Here is a 19900-nt window from a genome sequence, read left to right on the forward strand (position 1 = left end):
AAAAGGGCAAGCGTGTCTAGTATAAATAGATCTATGTGTGTGTAGTGTAAGCAGTGTTGGTGTTTCCCTAACACAGATTTTCTATTTATGCTTTTTTTTTTTTTTTTTTAAACATGTTATGATTTATAATAAATGAAGTCATCATGGTGGCAACATTTTATTCGAAACAGCTCTCGCTATGATCCAGTTAAACTTAATACCCAAAAAGTTCATTATTTTTTGTATGATGTTTTTTATTATTATATCATGATTTTAAATAATATGAAATAAAATAATTGTAAATTAAATGTATGGTAAAATGTTGAAAACTATATAAATAAAAATACAATGCAATTATATTTGTATTAAATATAAATAAGATATTGTTTTAATTAAAGTAAAAAAAGAAGAGAAAATTTGTAGGAATAGTTAAAATTGCACATTATAAAGAAAGAAAAAAAAACATTTGACACCATTAAATTCAATTTTAATATGCTTGGGTTAAACTTAAAAAAATAGTTTTTATTTTACCTGTTTTTTGTTACATATAGAGTGGAGCCCCGCTGTTCGCGGGGGCCAGGGGCCGGGTCGGACCGCAAATAGCAAAAATCCGTGGATAATTGACACCCATTATAATTCCATTGGAAAACAAAAATACTTTAACGCCAATAATTCTTAAGTGAGGATAAACCCTCAAGCTGTTTCAAGGTTGGTTAGAGCAAAAAAATAATTTTTTTAAAAATGCAAATAGGTGAATCCACTATATTAAAATATATTAACTAAATATTAAAATTATTGAATAGTAGTAATATTGTATGCATTTATTGACAAAATAAAACCGCTGAGGAACTGATTTCTTTTTTAAAGTTGCGAATACTCGACATAAATTGGTTGCATCATATTGCTTTCCATCAGCCAATGAGCATGCGAGGAAGACAAACTGTTGTGCCGTCCTTCAGCCAATCAGAGACGAGCGTGAAAGTTATGCTCCTGTATGGAAAATGCCAAACGAACAGATATCAGATCCATAAAGCAATTTGTGTTTACGTTCACACAGCTTCTAAAATTACGACAGCTAAAGCTTTGTCATCAATTATTTCTTTGATTTGGATTGTGTATTTTTTCTTAGTTGTAGATTCTCAGTTATCCGGGTCACAGTAGCGCACAATGGCTGAATCAAGGCAAGTGAACAACAAGAAGAGTGCTTCTTGTTTATTGAATGTTTTCCGAAAATGCTCAACTATGACAAGTACTAGGCTAACGATATTTAGCATTTGCTGAAGATGTACTCGAGTACTTTAAGAGTTATTAACCAATTTCTCAGTTTAGGTAGGTTAGGTTTAGTGCACTTTTAAACTCTGCTGAAATCTTTAAAAAAATATTTGAACTAAAAAAAAAAAAAAAACAGAAATCTGCAGTTTGAATTTATTTCCTGAAAAATCAAGCCAATCTATTTGTTTTATTGTATTTATCATTAAAATAATTGTCTAACAAGTAGTAAATGTTTTTTTTCTTTTCTCAGAATTGTAAAACTTGTTTTAATAATCTCAACATCAATTCTTTTATTTTGTTGCACCGTAGGTAGTTCTTTTTCAACAACAATCCCAACGCGTCATCTGGGAACATTTCCCCGCGTGGCTTTCGATGGCGCCAAACTGCTGAGTCACGACACGTTTTTGGCAGGAACGCGTCCCATTTTCCACGTTTCAGTCAGCTGATCGCAAGTGAGCGACGAGACGTAGATTCAAATAACAAGTGTGCACTCGAAGCGATCTAAGCATGTCCACTCAGGTTTTTCTTTAGTTAAGGTTTCAATTTTAGATGCTTTATGTAATTTATTTTTGTATAATCTGCCATATTAAATGAATGGACTCAAATTGAGACGAAATTAACATGACTGAAGGGATCTTTATTGGATGAACATGGAAGTGAGGGTGCTCTCGCCTGTTTCTGGGGGGACGAATACATTCAATATCATCTCAGCAGAAGTCATTTTGGGGGAGTGGTCGCAGTTTGCGCTCCAAAGGGAGGAGAAGTCAAATCAAAATGGTTTTTGTTGTTGTTGCCGCCAAGTGCTGTGTTCAAACATCACCACGAAGCCAAAGAAATACGAGGAAGATGATGTGAGCGGAATCCTTTGATCTTCTTGTTGAAATTCTTCCTGCTTCATTACTTTAGATTTCTGCTAAAACATTTTTTTTTTTTTTTTTTTTTTTTTTAAACAAAAACATTGTCTATAAAACCTGGACTTTTTAAGGGCGCCAATTTAATCTCTTTGGAAACATTTACATTTTTTTTTTCCCCTCAATTTTCTTCCCTCCCAACGTGTGTAGTAAAGAGTTGCAAAAAACACCATCTAAAGGCGGTCACTGGAACTGACCCAAATACATATTTACACACTTTCAGCTCAGGCGCTGACTAAAAATCTCCTCTAAAAAGAACACAAACAAAGAAAAGTGTGTAATGAGGGGCTTTTTGATTGATATTCCACACGGCTGTTCTGGTCGTCTCCCCCACCTTTAAAAAAAGCATTTTGTTCTCGTCATTTTTTTTTCCTGCAAGTCCCGACTCTAGCGTTCTGGCTCCAACATTTCCAGCTCCGAGGGTTCCGGCTCACAAACGTTCAGGAGCCGAAGCGGTCCGTCCAACTGCGTGAGTTCCCCATTCCGGCTCCTGGACGCTCCAGCTCTGAGGGTTCCAGCTCGTGAACGTTCAGGAGCCGGAACAGTGTGGTTCCGAGGATTCCGGGACCGGAGCGTGTTCGGAGTGCTCTGGAGCCGGAGTGCAGAATTGTAGGAGTCTTGAGTGCTCTGGCGCCTGAACATTCATGAGCTTGAAATCTCAGAGCTGCAGCGTATAGTAAAATGAGTGAGGAACTCTAGGAGCGTGTTCCACTCCGGACCCGGAATTATGGAGCAGAGAGTTCCGGCTCACGAACTTTCAGGGGTCGGCGCACTCGGGAGACGGGAGTATTCCAGCTCCGAGAATTCCGGATCCGGAGCGCAACATGCTCCAAACACGAAATTCATGGAGCTGGATTTTTCCGGTTCCCGAGCGCTTCCGGCTCGAGAACATTCAGGAGCCGAAGCACTCGGGAGCGGGATCATTCCGGCCCCTAGAGTTCCTAGAATTCCACGCTCGGGCGTATGCGTGCTCTGGCTCCCGAGCGCACCAAACCCACCGGCTGTGAGAGTTCTGGATTAAGAACGTAGCAAAACACGCTCCCAACCGGGAATTCTAAGAGCTAGAGTGTTCCGGCTCCCAAGCGATCCAGCCGCTTTCATCGGGGGTAGAAAAAAAAAAGTCAGCGATCACAAGACTTGGAACCTCCAGGAGGTCTGGTCTTTATAGTCCAAGCAGTCAGAGGCGTTGAAGTTGAGCTTCCAGGACGAGGCGGCCGTCTGCTCTTTGTAATCCAGGCAGTCGGACGAGTTGAAGGCCAGTCCGGATCCGCCGTAGGCCTGGTGCGGGTGGTGGTGGTGGTGCGGGTGGTGGTGGTGCGCGTGTCCCGAGGACTGGCCGATGTGGTGGTGCGGATGCGTCGACATGGACGAGGCGGCCATGGGGCTGAGCTGGTGGTGGTGGGAGTGCATGGGCGCCAGGTAGGAGCCGCAGTCCACGCCCCCGAAGTAGGAGCCGGAGGGGGCCGGGTAGCCCTGGCCGTAGCCCGCCGTCTGGTTGTAGGAGATTGGGTACGAGGCGGCGGCCGACCCCGACACGGAACGCTGCATGCAGGAGGCGTTGGAGGGCGGGCCGGGCTCGGGGAGAGGGGCGGCCGAGGGGGCGGCGGCCGGAGCGGGGGCGTTACCCGGGGAGATGGCGGGGCTCCAGATGGACGACACGGTGCTGATGGACGGCGCCGTGCTGCTGCTCAGCGCCGCCGCGTGATTGGAGGCCGCGGACGAGGACGAGGACGAACCCGTGCTGGAGACGGCGGGCGGCGTGAACTGGCCACTGCTCTCCGAACCCGTGCTCTCGCGGGCCGGGGACGACTTCTTCTTGGGGGGCCGCACCTTGGCGCCCCCGCCGCTCTGCTGCTGCTGACGACACTTGGCCCGGCGGTTCTTGAACCACACCTAAAAAACACACACACCACCTTAGAGATATTTCTGGGCGGGAAAATGCTTGGGCTTATTATTAGATCGGCAGTCAGATTTCAGCACTGAGAACATTTTGGAACACTGGTTCTCAAACTGGGGTGCCCGGACTACTAAGGGTCCACAAAAAAATAATGTGCTACCATTTAAAAAGTGCGTAGCTATAAATGGGGACTGGCTCGCCGATAAAACATTGACTTTGATATCATAACATTTCTATTCTTGATTACGACTTCTCAACAAAATATGTCTGTGTTTTTATAAAGATTACAACTTTTTATTGTCGAAAAAAATAGTTCTTTAACATTTTTTTCTCAAAAATAGGCAACTTTTGAATTCTTATGGCATTTAGAGTTTACTGTACTTGTTCAACATGGATCAAGTCAGAAATCATCAGAACATCAGAAAACTTTTTTTTTTTTTTTTTTAATGTTTGCGGGGAGGAGCCTGTCGCCAAAATATTTCAACCACGTTCTTCTGGAAAGAAGTCAAGTACTTTAACCTCATCCCTCGAATTTAACATTTCCAGCTATCCATTGAGCAATTATGTTTTAAACATTTTCATTGGCTAGTTACTTTTTTGTGCAATGTTCATTTTAAAACGCTAAATGTTTTTGTTTTTTTTTTCCCCCCTTTCCACAGGCACTTGGGGGTTTTATCAACATGGGAGAAGTCTGAAATAACCACAATGCTTGAACGCTACATCTGCATCTAGCTGTCGAGCTTTAATTGTTAACATTTACTGTTTATTCCAGCCAGTGTACATTGGATTTATATATATATATATATATATATATATGTGGGGTGTCTGTAGCCTACATGGGCCTCTAGACCTCATTTTGTACCTTAATCTGACATGGACGAGAGTCTGGAAAGAAGTCCGAAATAACCACAACAATTGAACAAATTGTCAACATTTTGAATCTATCAAATGAGCAGTTGTATATCAAAAACGTTTTGGTGGCCATTTATTTCACATCCAATGGACTGTATTTTCATTTCATTTATATATATCAGCCAGGATCGGGACCATAGGCTTTAGTCTGTGCTTTAATTCAGCCTTCAGAATGACAGTTTGAAGCCAACATCAGTCATAGATATTTTTATATACTGTTTTTTTTTTGTTTGTTTGTTTAGGTAGCCATGCAGGTACACTACCCTACTCTAAAAGGTATTAAACAAATAATTATACTTGACTACAGATTATCTCTGGCGAATGGATAATGTTTTCATTAAATTGAATCATAAAAGAGTCTGTCAACGATCACTTTTTTTTTTAAATCCATAAACTATAGTGATGATTTTTAAAATGACGCCATTTTCTATTTGAGGTCATACGCACTTTTTTTCCTCACTTAAAATGGCGACGGTCACTTTAGGTAACAAGTTCAAAGGTCACACAGTAAAAGTCACAAAATTTAATTGTGGACACTTTTAACTAAAATCACAGACGACGCTTCCGATTTTCTCCAAAGTGATTTGAAGTGACAAATGAACGTTATTAATGTCCTCGTCGTAAATCAACTTAAAAAGAGCCCGCCCGCTGAGCTAATGAATTAGCCTATTAGCTCCTTGATAGCATCTGGTCATTTATTTAATGTGGGGGGAAATTGGCCTAAAAAGTGTCATTATGTGGCTTTTAAAGCGTCTGTGTGAGAGGTGGATGCGCCGACCTGGACGCGTGACTCGGGCAGGTTGATTTTGAGCGCCACCTCCTCTCGCATGAAGATGTCCGGGTAGCGAGTCTTGGCGAACAGAGCCTCCAGGATGTCCAGCTGGGATCGGGTGAACGTCGTCCGCTCGCGACGCTGCTTCCTCGGCGTCGCTAACACAAACACAACAAAAGTACAAAGTTAAAAACACCCTCACAAATGACAGCGTTGTCTCACTGTTCATTGTTTTTTTAAACGTGACGGCTAACAAGTATGTCTGTGGTTTTTTTTGTTTTTTTTCTCCACAATCTGACGGGTTTTTTTTGTTTGTTTGTTTTTTGTACAGGCAATTGCCGAGGTCAACTTTCCCAGAGTGGACCTAATTAACCTACTGCAAATGTTATTTTTTTTTGGGGGGGGGGGGGGGCAGTTGACGAAAATAAAGAAATTAACTAAATGCAGTAGGTATACATAGTTTTGCACAGGAACTTTGTTTTCGGGATACAACCTTATAATCTAGAAATAAACGAATGTTGCAAAGATTACATGTAATATATTACAATAAAAATAAAATGAACAGCCCAACTAGCTTGACTATCAATAACTAGTACACTGAAGATTGGAGACCCAAGAAAAAAAGGGGTGTGAGGGCCACTTTGTACTTTTATTTAACAGGCACTTATTATTTACTTTAAAAGCTTTTGTAAGCACACACAAAAAAAATGGGACAATCTTAATCATGATATACATTTAAACTAATGTTAAAAAATATGTTGCAATAAAAATGACCCCCCCAAAAAACAAGTTTCTTTGTGACGCTTATCTAGTGCACTGACAATAAAAATAAATAAATAAAAGGCGAGTTAATAGTCCTTTTAAAAATGTTTCACGAGGCCACATTGATTAGAAAATGTACTTTCGTTCTGTTTTTTGTTTGTTTGTTTGTTTGTTTTCATTGCTAGTTGTTACTCGTGTGGCGGGAAATAATGTCGTTCCTATAGCGTGGAAGTGTCTTTATTGGAACGACAAATAAACAATGTAATTTATTTACAATGAAAAATGAATGGAAACGCCAATAAATTGTGTTGTTGCTTGAGTACCAATAAACTAGCGCTGATCATTTAGGGTCCACAAAGAAAATAATAATAATAATAATAATGAGTAAGGTCTCATTTGTAGCTCCTAAAATAACTTTAAACGAGCCCACGTACGTGAGCAGTAAATGTGCTTGTTTGTGCACGTTTGAATTGTGCGTGAGTCCGAAGCCAAATGATGTAAATGTGGGCGCGTGACGTCAGTGAGGAAGCGGAGGCGCGCGCGTGTGTGTGTGTGTGCGCGTATACCCGGGTATCCGACGGAGGGGTGCAGCAGGTCCATGGCGGCCCCGCTGAGGCCGTGCAGGCCGTTGACCGCGTAGGGAGGCTGCTTGAGGTAGGACATCATGCTACAGCCGGCGCTCACCGCGGCGCCGCCCAGCTCGGCCCACTGCAGGCTCGCCGCTGCCGCTGCTGCTGCTCGGCCCCGGGGATGCTGCAGCTTGACGGCGGGGACGCGAGCGAGGGCCACAGGCGGCTCGCTGCGTGCGAAACACAAAAAGTGCAACGTTCACAACGCGCGAAGTCGTCGCTTCCCTTATGACTGCATGGGAAAGTCAGCACATTATTACATAGACACACAGTTGCATTTCATCGCCCTTATGCCAAATATATCTGCATTTGGGAGTTTGATCGTGAAAATTGGGCAAACGGGATTAAAAGGTTCCCAAAATGTTCTGGATTAAGTGAATCATTTGAATGAACTGGTTTGACTTCTCTAAAAATGTGGCAGGACCACCGAGGAAATAATGTAAAATATCTCTTCATTTAGAATTTTATTTTGAAAATGTATTAACAACAAACTTTAATCAGAAGATAGGAAAAAAACAAATACTATTGTTATTGAATGGGGGGGGGGGGGGGGGAGGGCGTATTTGCTCTGTTAAAGAGCGGCTTTAGTGAAGGAAAAATCCGTTTAAAGTAAATAAAATTACATATTTTCTTACGATATGAAAAGAGCAAATCTATTTAACAAAAACCAAGTAGACACATTGGAATTGCTTTGATGGGCCGTACAAAACGATTTGGTGGGCCGGATCTGGGCCCAGGGCCTTGACTTTGACACCGGTGTTGTAAATTACATCGATATCATTTACTGCTGATTATGTGGATGCAATTCTAATTAAGTCACTTTACATGTTAACCAAATTTTTTTTTTTTTTATTTGTCTTACAAACTTGGGAGTAGCTCAAAACAAAAAGTGCAAATGCAACTCAAACAAAAAAAATAAATGGCATCTATTATAAAGTGTAAAATTGAATTTAATACTTGTTTTGTTTTCATTTGTTTTCTTTATCAAAAGTAGGGAAAACCGCTCATACGTTGACTTTGATTGTGGATGAAGTTTAAAGTAGAATAAATGAAAGCAGTGTTTTAAGTCTTTTGACCGAACAAAACAAATTCATTTTTTTGTTTTGATGATTCATAGAAATCACAGCAGATATTTTTCTTCCCAGTGTTTCACAAAATAACTTTCAATTCCATTTAGACAACAAGCCAGGCAGCCAAATGAAATCCATTCAATTCTATTTCACTCTTATTTATTTTCGGATTCGATCAAGTCCCCAAGGGGGAAAAAAAAAAAAACCTAAATAAATATTTGCTTCAATCAATGATAGTAGCATATTTAATCTCATTTAAAAATCAAGAAATATTTCCAATGACTTTAGTCAAAATTAAAGCTAATCCATTTGGGATGTTTGTGCAGAAAAGCGTAAAACTATTTGCTTTATTTTTGGCAGTACAAGAAGCTTTTTCAGCAATTTGTGTTGCTCTCATTGTCTTTCCGTCAACGTGTATTGCGCTCAAAAGTGCAAATTGAGACCCCCCCAATCACAATTTACTCTTATCGGCCAGCAAACAATTGAAAACAATTAACCCTCCCTCGTTATCATTACCAGCAACTCAACTTCCACACTTTATAGACCACAAGGGGAAAAAAAGGAAAAAAAAAAAAAAAGTTCGGAGCCAAAAACTCAACATGTATCTTTTTAAAACGATGCATTGTCTTTATTGTTTGGACGTAATTATGTTGTTGTTGTTTTTTTCCCCCCCACTTATATATTTTTGTATTGATGTGCAGGGGTAATTTATTTTAATTGGTCTTTCATATATATATATATTTTTTTTTTTAGATTAAAAGGCCCGGGACACAAGATAGATATAAACTAATCTTGGGGGGAAAATGTGAAAATGCAATGTATTCTAATAACTATGAATGATGAAGCCAAGTAATTGCGTCTTTTTGCTAGATTATTGTTAACATTCTGATTAATAGAGACTCAATAATAAACATTTTGATGAAAAAAAGTGTTTGCTCATTTTTTTTTTTTAGCAATAAAGTCATGTTTTACGAGGCCATAGTTGGATGAAATGTACTCTTGGTACTCTTTTTTTTTGTTTTGTTTGTTTTTTTAAACACGTCCCTCATGACGGCCTAACTAATTTTCAAATGAAAATCATTTTATTGTGATAAAATTGAATGAAAAAGCCAAATATATATTTTTGCTAGATTATCAATACATTTCGGACAATTGGAGACCAAATATATATTTATATATATATTTTTTTATAAGTGAGTCAGAGCCCATTTTATGTGCAGAGTTGCATAAAACACATTTGGATTAAATGAACAGAAAATGTACTTTGATATAGTTTTTTGGTCTTTTTTTTTTTTTTTTTTTTTTTTACATCAACCTTAATGATAATATACATTTAAACAATGAAGACCAACTTTTTTTAAGTGGGTTAAAAGGTACCATTTTTTATAGTGTACGTTGTCACTTTTCTTTTTAAAAGGAACTTTATTTAAAAATGCCTTTTTTTTTTTCATTAACTAAAGTCCTGGGACACCACTTTGATGACGAAAACCTTTTACTTTTTTAACAGGATCTTTTTTTTTAAACCTATTTTTGTCCAAAAGTTTGTAAAAAGTCCTACAACTTGACGTTACCTTGTTTGTGTGTCTCCTGTCTTTCTTTCTGCTTCCCAGCAAGTGAAATTAATTCAGAGTATCCAGCAGCAGCCGCAGCAGCGGCGGCGGCGGCGGCGGCGGGAGCAGTAAAGCACGCAAGCCGCCTAAAGTCGCTGTCCTTCGGCTAGAAAAGCGCTCGACATGTCGGCTTTCAGAAGCTCTGGAAGCGGGTTCGGCGGAGGGCTCCGGCGTCGGCGGGTCGTCCGTCGTCCGTGGGCCGTGAAGAGTGCGTCGTGTGTGGGTTGCGATTGTGCTTGTGGGTGCTTTGGTGAGGCTAATGGAGGCCTTCCGCCCGCCCCGCGCCCCTAAGAGAAGGCTGACACCTGCCGGCCCGCCTCCGACAGCCAATGGGAGCGCCACTTCCGCATGAAGGATGGGCACAGCGGCCTATAGGAGGACGGGCTGACGCAGGGGCCACGCCCATTTCTTTCTCTCTCTCTTCTCTCGCCTTCTTTATTTCTTTCCTCCTAGGGCCTCCTCAGCTTGTTTTCGTTTAAAAACATGAAAAGATGGGATTTTTTAAATTTAAACAAGACACTTTGTCACTTTATTTGGTTAAAACCCAAACTTTTCTATTTTATTTTTACTTTTACTTGACTTTAAAATGGGTAAAAATCTGGCAGTTTCTTGTGTATTTGCACTTCTCTTTTTCTGGAGCATTTTTGGGGAGATTTTTGGAAGGATTTGACTAACAAATAATCAATAGTTTTTTACATTTATATTTAAAAACAAAATTAAAAAGACAAAACAAGTATATTTAAAATTTCACTATCTAAAAAACGAGCTTTTTATTTTTGCATTCAAATGACTATAATGTGTTTAAATCTGACAGTTTTTCCTTTATTTGTGTTATTTGGAAAAATTTAACTATAAAACCAAGTCATGCTGGTGCAATATTTCAGAGATTTCTTTCCTTTTTTTTTTTTATTAAACTCTAATATATGCTGGACTTTTTTTTTTTTACTTGTGTTTCACGTCTAAACATAAAATTAATCAATTTTAGTGTTTATTTTTGTAACACGCACACACAAGGACACGCACACACAGAACTGCTAGCACTCACACTAGCACACACATCCACATAAATACAGCCGTGCCAGCCTCATGAATATTAATGAGCCCTAATCCCCATTTAGAATTACATTTGAGCACGTAAAGTTGAATAATAAGGGAGCACCTTCACCGCAAATCTCACACACACACACACGTACACACATTTTATGATAAATAAAAATTATTTCATACTACCAGAAGAAGAGGAGGAGATGTTGTTTTGAAATAAGTCTGGAATTGCGTGGAAGGCCATAAAACGTTGCCTGATTAAAAAAGAAAAACAGCAGCATGAGGACCCCTCATTTATTTGTGAAAATGATGCAAAAAGGCAAAAGAAACAAAATGTGCTTGTTCTTTTCTTGTCATCTACTACAAGTATCAAGTGACCAGGCAGTTTTTTATGTTTTGTTTTTTGTGGTCCCTAAGATTGTTTGTCTAATCCCAAATTGTTCTTGAATTCCTTTCTGAGCCGCTAAAGCTCAGGATTAAGGCGGCCTGCAGGAGGAGGAGGAGGAGGGAAAAGTTGCTCCCTCCATCCCTCCTTCATCCATCTATACTTCCATAAATCCATCTCCAGGATGGAGCAGCAGTAGTGCAGTGCAAGTGGACGTGGACGTGGACGTGGGGCCTCCACATGCGCGGATAGGGAAGCTTTTTATTCATAACTCATAGGAGAGGATTTTGGGATATTTCAAACATGGCAGGTAAGTGTTCTTAATTTATTTCTTAAAAAGCATGCATCGTACAAAAATGTATCAAACAAAAATACATTTGAAATAATATAGTTGTGTAATAAATTGTGATGACGAAAGCAATATTTTGACATGATGATCCGAATCAGCCGTCACAAAGTGCCCTCTCCCTTCTCAACCATCCCATTTTAATTAATCTATTCTATTCATTTTAATCCCTGATGTGACAAGTGCAATAAAACAAAGTTAAGTGAGGCTGATTAATAATGTGAAAGTTAGAGGAAGAGGAGGAGGAGGAAGAAGAAGGAGAAGGAGAAGAAGGAGAAGAGTGCTGTCACTCTTCATTTGCGCGCCTTCAATAGGAGCGACGTGGAGGGAGGGAGGGAGGGAGGGAGGGGGAGCCGGAGCAGGACGAGGCCGCCGCGCAGCGCCTCCTTGCCGGCTAAGCTCCCTCCGGCGTGCCGCTGAAGGAGCACCGCGGCTGGAAGTAGGGAAGAGGAGATTTTTATTATTATTATTATTTACATATTGTCAAATGTGTAATGGTTGAAGTCATGCTTGCGCGCATGCTCAGAGGAAGTGAATTCATTTCACGTGTTAAATCGCTGGGGAATTGGAGAACATTGGGGGGGGGGGGGGACACACAGCTGAAGCTATCATTTAATAATTTATCTTTCTCCTAGAAAGATTGAGTTTCAACATTTTATATAAAATATATTTTAATTGAGAAGAAGAAAGTTCTGTTCTATAATTCTTTTGGGGGGCAAAAATTCAAGCTATTTAAAATGTTTCAACCACCACGTTACTAAAAAGTTATCTAAAAAAAGTAGAACTATATGTGTATTTTTTTAAAAATAAAAGTAAAAATAATTTTAATAGGGTAATAAAAAGTCTGAAGGCATCTGTCGTGGAGTATGAAATGTACAAGGACTTTATTGAAGGTCTTGAAGCCGGTGGAATAAATAAAACAGTGAAGATGTGAGAGCTCATAGAAGAAAATGCATGTGGAAGCAAAGCTCAATAAATACGAATACAAACAGGAGGAAAAAAAAAAAAAGTGATGGCAGTTTCACATACAAGCAGCTTATAGGACAATAAATAATATTTTTTTTTCTCACTTTGACTGCATGACTCTTGAAGAGAAAAAAATTAGACTTGCAAGCTTTTATGAGGCAAAAGTTCAAGACAGTTTTGTGGAAAAGTCAATTTTTTTCTTTTTGGTAAAATGCTTTCAAGCAAAAAAAAAGAAAAATAAAATAAAAACAATTGCAGTTCTGAACAATTTAAGATATTTTACAGTAAAAAGTTGTAGAGTGAATGAAATAAAAGATAAAAATAACTTTTTTCCTCTTTTTTTTTTCTTTTTAAAAAGTCCACCTCCTCACTGTTCAAAGTCAGATATCAAAGAAAAACAAAGACATTTTTGTACCCGGAGCGTTCTCGTTTACGTCACGACACCCACAAAACCCCCGTAAAAGTACCGCTTGCTTTTAAAGCATGAAATTGGGAAAAAAAAAAACACCGCCGCCACACGTCGTACGCTCCTTTTGTTCTGGTTGCTCTTGATGTTGTTGTGTCGTCACTGAAGGACGCACTTCTCCTCCTTCTTGGCCATCTTGCCTTTGTTCCGCTCCAGCGTCCGCTCCAGGTGCTCGTCCTCCTCCTCGGCCCTGCAAAAAACAACATCCACCCCCCCAAAAAAAACCATCAAAACAACGGCAGAAACTGATCCGGACATCAAAACAACAAAAAAGATGATAAAAAACAAAACGGCAAAAACAACATCAAAAAGTGATCTGGAGTTGTGGACGTCAAGTCAACATCACAACAGGGACATCAAAAACTGGAACTGCAAAAAAAAAAAAAAAAAAAAAAAAAAAACATAAAAAACCGAAACACCAGAAACATCATCAAAAATTGGAACAATATAAAAAACCAAACAACAAAAACTGGAATGTTAAAAAAACGACAAAAAACATCAAAACATTACATAACTGGAACAACATTAAAAAGAACAAAAAACAATGTGAATAACAGGCGTTTATTTGGTACAAACAATCCACACCTGTTTATTTTCTTTAGTCGGTGCTGCTGTTTTGGTTAGCAACAGAGTGCAAACTCAGCTCGGCAGTGACGTCTCACTTAAATGAGCGGCAACTAAATACAATTAGACAAAAACGAATGCCTCTCTCTTTAATAAATGGGTCCTTTAAATAAATCCCTCCCTTTTTCCCCATCAGAAAAAAAGGTAATAAAGGTGTGTCAGTTCATAGAAAATAGATGATTATTATTATTTTTTTTAAATACAGCTTCTTTTCCTGCCGTAAAAAAAAGAGGCATTTATTTAAGGCAGGTTTTTATTTTTGGTCGAATTTTATTTATCTTTATGAGGAACTACTGTATTATTTTTTTTTTGTCCACTGCAGACGAGACAAGTGTCCATGTTTGATGCAGTCTTCGCTCCAGGGAAGTTCTCTAATTATAATGCCAAGATTTCCACATGAGACGGTTTACAGGGCTGCTGTTTTGGTTAGCAACAGAATTTGAAATAACCTCAGTGGTTAACGATTTTGAAGTAAGGGAGATAATTACCCGCCCGACTCGTTTTGTTCCTGAAAGGGAGACGTTTATTTTTGTCATTTCCTTATCTGTAATTTTAGGGAAGGAAACATTTGATGAGGTCATCACTAACATCCTGCGATGGCATTAAACCATCATTGCAACTTACAACATAAAAACGTTGCTCTTTTAAAGTATGGTAAAAGCTAATTATTGAACGTCATTACTGTAATTGATGTTGATCAAATGACACTTGTGTAAACAAGCAGGTGGGGGCGCCCCCATGGGGTCCAGGTAGGACCCCCACCCACCTACCTCGGGGGTCCCTTTCCCGCTAAGGCGATGATGATGATAATGATGTTGGCATTTTGTGCCTGGTACTTACTCCTTCTCCTGGGCGTCCAGGTCCCGGACCAGCGCGTCCCGTTTGTTGACCAGCAGGACCAGCTCGTCCAGCAGCAGCTGCTCGCGACGCTTCTGGGCTTCCGTCTTCTGCCAATCTGAGGGCACAGAAAGCAACGATGACAAAGTGTCAACAAAAAGCCACCGTTTTGCCGGCATATCAAATTTGGAGGTGGCAGCCTCCAACTATTTCGCATGCTCCAAAAGCTCAGACATGTTTTCAAAATGTATTATTTATGATTTAAGTGAATGAGGACATTTGACCAAATGGAAACTAAATAAGGAATGTTTGAATGTTTCCTCTAATATTAGTGTTTTTTCGCGAGTACTGATGGACATTTCCCAGTATATACATATTTGAATCACATTTGGTATATTTTGTAATATTTGTGATTTTTTTTCCATTTAATGTTTTTGTATTTTTATACAAAGATTTAAGATTTTTATATATTTCTTTCCTGATGCAGAAAAGTTCCAATTTATTTATTTGAGGGAGGCATTTCTTTTTGTCAATTTACTTTGGGACAAATTGTATTTAGTTGCTGCTAGTTTTTGGGATGACCACCATTTATTTTTGTCCAACATTTTGGTATTTTTTAAATTGTCAGATAGTTCAGTTTTTTTTCCAATTGTATTATATATATATATATTACGTATATTTATTTATTGATTTTTCCTGTTGGGGAAAAGGGAGGCTTTTACTTTAGTCAATTCATTTGGAGACAAATTGTCTTTAGTTGCTAATCTTAGGGATGGTCTTACTTTGTATAATATTTGTGTTTTGGGGATATTTTTTAATATTTAGGTATTTTTTAAATACATTTTTGTATTTTATCATCATCTCATTGCATGCTTTTTCACAATGTTATGTTTCTATTGTATTTTTTTTCAATTTTATTCCTGAGGGGTAAAAGGGTGGCAGCTATTTGAACCACAAGTTGTATTAATTTGTTGCCAATGAAAGTGACAGCCACAATTTGAGAAAATGTAGTGTTGAAAGTTACATAAAAACATCAAAGCAATTATATACATATATATATATTTGTTTTCATTTTCCACGTTCATGTAATTGAGTCATCACTAACGAAATGTTGATCCTGTGGCACTTCGTAAATAAACAAACCAAAAGGTGGGGGCGCGCCACCCCCTCCCCTCGTCCCTCCTGACTCTGGTCTCCAGAGTCTGAACAGGAAGGGGCCCCCATGGGGTCCCACTGGGGTTCAGGTAGGACCCCCACCCAAATCCCCATCCGCCTGCCCCAGGAGGAGGAGGAGGGGCGGGGGGGCCACCCACAGGGGCTCGCATCCGCCCAGGCGCCAAACAGAAAAGACCCCCCGCCCCCCACTCCACCCCAACATTCTCATCATTAGAGGTGCTAATTAAAACATTTGATTGGCTCACAAAAATTCCCATTGGTAGACAACTCGAACATGAACACGCGCGTGCCCGCCACGAATATTTGATGACATGTTGACTGAGCAATAAAAAGAATCCAACAGTATGGGATTATTTTTTGTACATATGAGTGTGAGCGTGTGCGCGCATGTGTCCAGAAAGGTCTACGCTCTCTCCTGATTGGTCCCCGTTGTCTCTTTGAAGTGGAGCACCGAACCAAATAAACACAGTTCTAATATTTGTACTCCCACAATCTCTTTACTCCTCTTGGTCGCAGTTGGGGGGTTGGGGGGGGGGGGACTCGGAGGAACGTAAATCCCACAGTGGTGTTGTACAAATGTTTGTGTGAATTTTGCAAAGCTGAACAGTGCGGAGAAAGAGGAGAAAAAGAGATGTGTGAGTGGTCATCCTGCAGAAAATTCCTCCGCTTTCTCTCACAATCCTCAGCGACTAGGCCGTCCCACAACATGCTGCCAAGTAGGCGTCCCGCAGCGTGTTCTCAATTTCATGTTTCAAGTGTATATTTTTGTAGTTTATGTTTTTTCTCTACTTGTACAAGGAGTAAGTTAAACCATGTGAGGGGGTCATCCTCAGGTAAATGTATCCGTCCCACACGGTGACAAATGTATGTCCCATAGTGTTTTTTTGTTTGTTTTTTTTTACATATTTTTATGTAAATTGTGGAGAAAAATAAAATAAAATTGAACAGAAAATTGTGTAGCCAGAGAAGAAGTTCAGTCGTGTTTCGTGGTCACTCCCAGGTAAATGCGCCCGGTATCCCACGATCCTCCGCAACGAGGCCATCCCTAAACATGGTGATAATATTTTCAAAATATTTTATGACCTAACTGTGTATTTTTAAACCAGTGAACCATTTAAATGTGGCTGGCGGACACAATTCTCAGCGACTAGGCCGTTCCACAACATGGTGGCTCAGGAAGTAAAATAAAAAAAATAAAAAGAAAACTTCCCACAAGCACAGAAAGAGGTACGTTTAAGGGGGAGGGAAAAAAAAAAAAAAAAATCATATTCAAAGCACCTCTCTGCCAAAATGCCAGTGTGTGCGGTGTTGGGCTTAGTGTGTGTGTGTGTGTGTGTTGGGGAGGGATGGGGCGGGGGCAAGGCGCTGTCAATCACACGTCTCCGGGTCCCGCCCCCCTCATTAGGAAGGTAAACAATAAAGAGAGGAGATGAGAGACGTGAGCAGAGCGAGGCAGGCTGGGTAAGCAGACACCCGCCAACAAACACAACCCCCCCCCCCCCCCAACCCCCCCGCCCCCCACTGCCCCTCACTGAGAGGTTCCACGTAGAGGAAAACCACGCACACTGCTGGCACAGTGGCTGCATATTCAGATTAAGTCTGGCCGTGCACGCCGCTGGTAACCATGTGAGTCGGCACAAGACACACAAGAATGCGCCGGTCCAATCCCCGTGAACCCCCTCAGGCCTGTATATACCCCCCCCCCCCCCCCCAACCCGATGGCCCCCAACACTTAATGCATTCAACAGAGAGAGAGGAGCGCTCCAAACGAGTGAGGAGACGTTGATCTTTACTTCATAAGAAGCGACAACTCGTTTTCTTCCGTCGTGTTGGCATCTTCCCGGATCGCAGATGCTGGCTAAAGTCCAAGTGGGAAGCAACCGCAGGAAGAAAAAAATAAAATAAAAATGTCGGAAGAAGTCGGCGCAAAAGTCGCCAGCTTTAAGATGAAACGCACTTGGCAATCACAAGCTACAAGTCTTTTCCAGAAAAGACACAGAAAGGTGAATTCGAGCACAAGGGAAATATTGAAATGAAAACCACATATCTCCAAATTGGATGAATTTAAAGAATTATTACTTTTTTATGCGATAGTTTGTTGCTTGTTGGTTGAAAAACAAAAATGTAAGCATCCACCTAAAAAAGTTTGATGGAAAAAAAGAGATCTGAAATTCTTCTTTAAAAAAATGTGAAAAATTTGAAAACATTGAAAATATATATATGTATATTTTTTCACAACAAAACCTTGTACAGTAATCCCTCGTTTATCACGGGAGTTACGTTCCAGAAAACCCCTGCAATAGAAGAAATCTGTGAATTAGCGACAAATTATTTATTGTATTGTTTATATGCATTTTAAAGTTTCATAAATGCAATTCAGCGGCACGTTGGACGACATTTGCCTCACGGTTCTGGGAGGAACTTTACTCCGGTTTCCTCCCACATCGCAAAAACATGCACGGTATGTTAACTGAAGACTCTAAATTGCCCGTAGGTGTGACGGTGACTGCGAGAGGTTGTTTGTTTCGATGCGCCCTGCGATTGGCTGGCGACCAGTTTAGGGTGTACCCCGCCTCTCGCCCAGAGTCAGCTGGGATAGGCTCCAGCACGCCCGGAAAATGGATGGATGGATGGATAAGTTTGTTATTGAATGACCCTGTGAAATGGTCAAAATGAGCCTAAAATGGTTACTTGAAACCAAAATGGTGTCTTTTCAGGCACAGGTCCTTCACTTTTTTGTGGGTCTACCCATGTCAGGCATACCTACCGAATTTCATGTGGCAAAAGGAAACTGGCTTCAAGGGTGGAATTTTCAAAAAAACATTCTGCTACACGAGACATTTGGAAGTTTATTTCTGACCCTAAAATGCGGTTGCATGCCTGATGAAGGGTAAATTCTGACATACTTCGATAAGCGGTACGGAAAACGAATGAATGAAGAAATGCAATTCAATGTGAATATGTGACACTTGAGAGAGGTGCATTTATACATACAAAAGTAACAGGTGGGGCTAAAACTCAAAGCTGTCCATTTAGCCAATCAGAAGCTTGAACAAAGTCCTTTTTGGAAAAAGCAGCGTAATGCAAATTTGAGGAATAAAAGGAATCACATCACTGAATATTAAAAGAAAACCCTGTGACAACCCTTTTTATGCTGTTTTTTGCATTACAACAACTGACAAAACTTGGTGATACATTTTGTTTTATGTTCAGTGACATCTTGTGAAACTGACAAGCACGAAAGCATTTTGCTGCCGTTTCCCTTTCCGGTATTTTGTCACGTTGTCGACAACCGTTCATCTCGCACCACTAACACAAATTAGTGCTAACCGCAAAGGAGCATGACAACATTGTCTTTTGATTTTTTTTCCCTGGTATTTTGGCACGTTGTGATTTCGTCTCGCACCAGCAACACAAATTAGTGCAAAAAGATGACGACCGATGAGAAGGCAGTAAATTATCTCCATGTACGAACAAAACGTGACATTTGTCGTTGGCTAAAGATGCTCTCACAGCACAAACTAAACACACACACACACAATAAAAACATGGCTACACCCACCCCGAAAGAGTCGGCGACATCATGAAAAGTCGCCGATGTGATCGCATTCCACAGTGAAGCTAATCAATGGAGGCCGAGGCGCCGCCCCCGCGTCTTACAAAGCCCAAATAGATTTAAAAACTCAGTGTGTGTGTGCGTGCATGTGTGTGTACGTGGGGATAAGCTCCTGCATAGGATTACATATTGATTTTAAACATACATAAAAAAAAAAAGCTTATCATATCAAAGCGTAACAGGAAAAACTCTGGGACCCGACTATGCATAAATCCCTTTTAGATGCTGAGAGGGCGCCCGCTTTACAACACAACAGGCACACACACACACACACACGCGTGCGCATAGGTGTGAATGTGTAAGCAGATAAAGAGGCCATAGTGGATCAATTTTGCAGAGGTGAGATGAGAGCGTGGCATACAGATGGCATTTCCCCGCCTGGCATCACACCAACACACACACACTTACACTCACACACACACACACACACCGTTATCACCAAGAACAAAATGTCTGTCTGCACGCCTCCCCAAATATGTCATTCGACTCACTACATGAGCATTTGCCTGGTCTACCTTATTTCCTCAAATAATGGCCCCCAACTCTAAATGACACCTTTTTCCAATTGACAAATAAATGTCTCTCTCTTAAATAGTCGCTTCCCCTTTTCCCATTATGGGAGAAAA

The 19900-nt window shown here is 40.3% G+C and overlaps 3 protein-coding genes across 20 annotated transcripts in view; 1 reads left to right on the plus strand and 2 right to left on the minus strand.

The window, feature by feature from the left end:
- Positions 1 to 5328, plus strand: part of wdpcp (WD repeat containing planar cell polarity effector) — a 75561-nt gene extending 70233 nt beyond the window's left edge. For all 11 annotated transcript variants that reach the window (XM_061789775.1, XM_061789777.1, XM_061789766.1 and 8 more), the window contains one exon: positions 4719 to 5328. The gene's annotated coding sequence lies outside the window, so the exon portion shown is untranslated. The remainder of the gene's footprint in view (positions 1 to 4718) is intronic.
- On the minus strand, positions 1868 to 10484 carry otx1 (orthodenticle homeobox 1). Of its 2 annotated transcripts, XM_061789780.1 has the most exons (4): positions 9776 to 10484; positions 7072 to 7304; positions 5750 to 5901; positions 1868 to 4055 (listed from the first exon to the last, which is right to left on the minus strand). In XM_061789780.1, exons 2-4 carry the CDS (start codon positions 7169 to 7171, stop codon positions 3291 to 3293), a joined length of 1017 nt encoding a protein of 338 aa, XP_061645764.1. In that variant the 5' UTR covers positions 7172 to 7304; positions 9776 to 10484; the 3' UTR covers positions 1868 to 3290. The 2 variants fall into 2 exon arrangements, with proteins under 2 accessions (XP_061645764.1, XP_061645765.1); XM_061789781.1 differs by lacking the exon at positions 9776 to 10484 and having other exon boundaries at positions 7072 to 9115.
- A 1965-nt stretch (positions 10485 to 12449) lies between these two features.
- Positions 12450 to 19900, minus strand: part of ehbp1 (EH domain binding protein 1) — a 131418-nt gene continuing 123967 nt past the window's right edge. For all 7 annotated transcript variants that reach the window (XM_061789325.1, XM_061789324.1, XM_061789326.1 and 4 more), the window contains 2 exons: positions 14486 to 14600; positions 12450 to 13211 (listed from right to left, as the gene is read on the minus strand). In XM_061789325.1, coding sequence (XP_061645309.1) covers positions 13121 to 13211; positions 14486 to 14600 — 206 coding nt within the window. In that variant the 3' untranslated portion in view covers positions 12450 to 13120. The remainder of the gene's footprint in view (positions 13212 to 14485; positions 14601 to 19900) is intronic.

The sequence above is a fragment of the Phyllopteryx taeniolatus genome, chromosome 11 (assembly GCF_024500385.1).
Source record: "Phyllopteryx taeniolatus isolate TA_2022b chromosome 11, UOR_Ptae_1.2, whole genome shotgun sequence".
Lineage (NCBI taxonomy): Eukaryota > Metazoa > Chordata > Actinopteri > Syngnathiformes > Syngnathidae > Phyllopteryx > Phyllopteryx taeniolatus.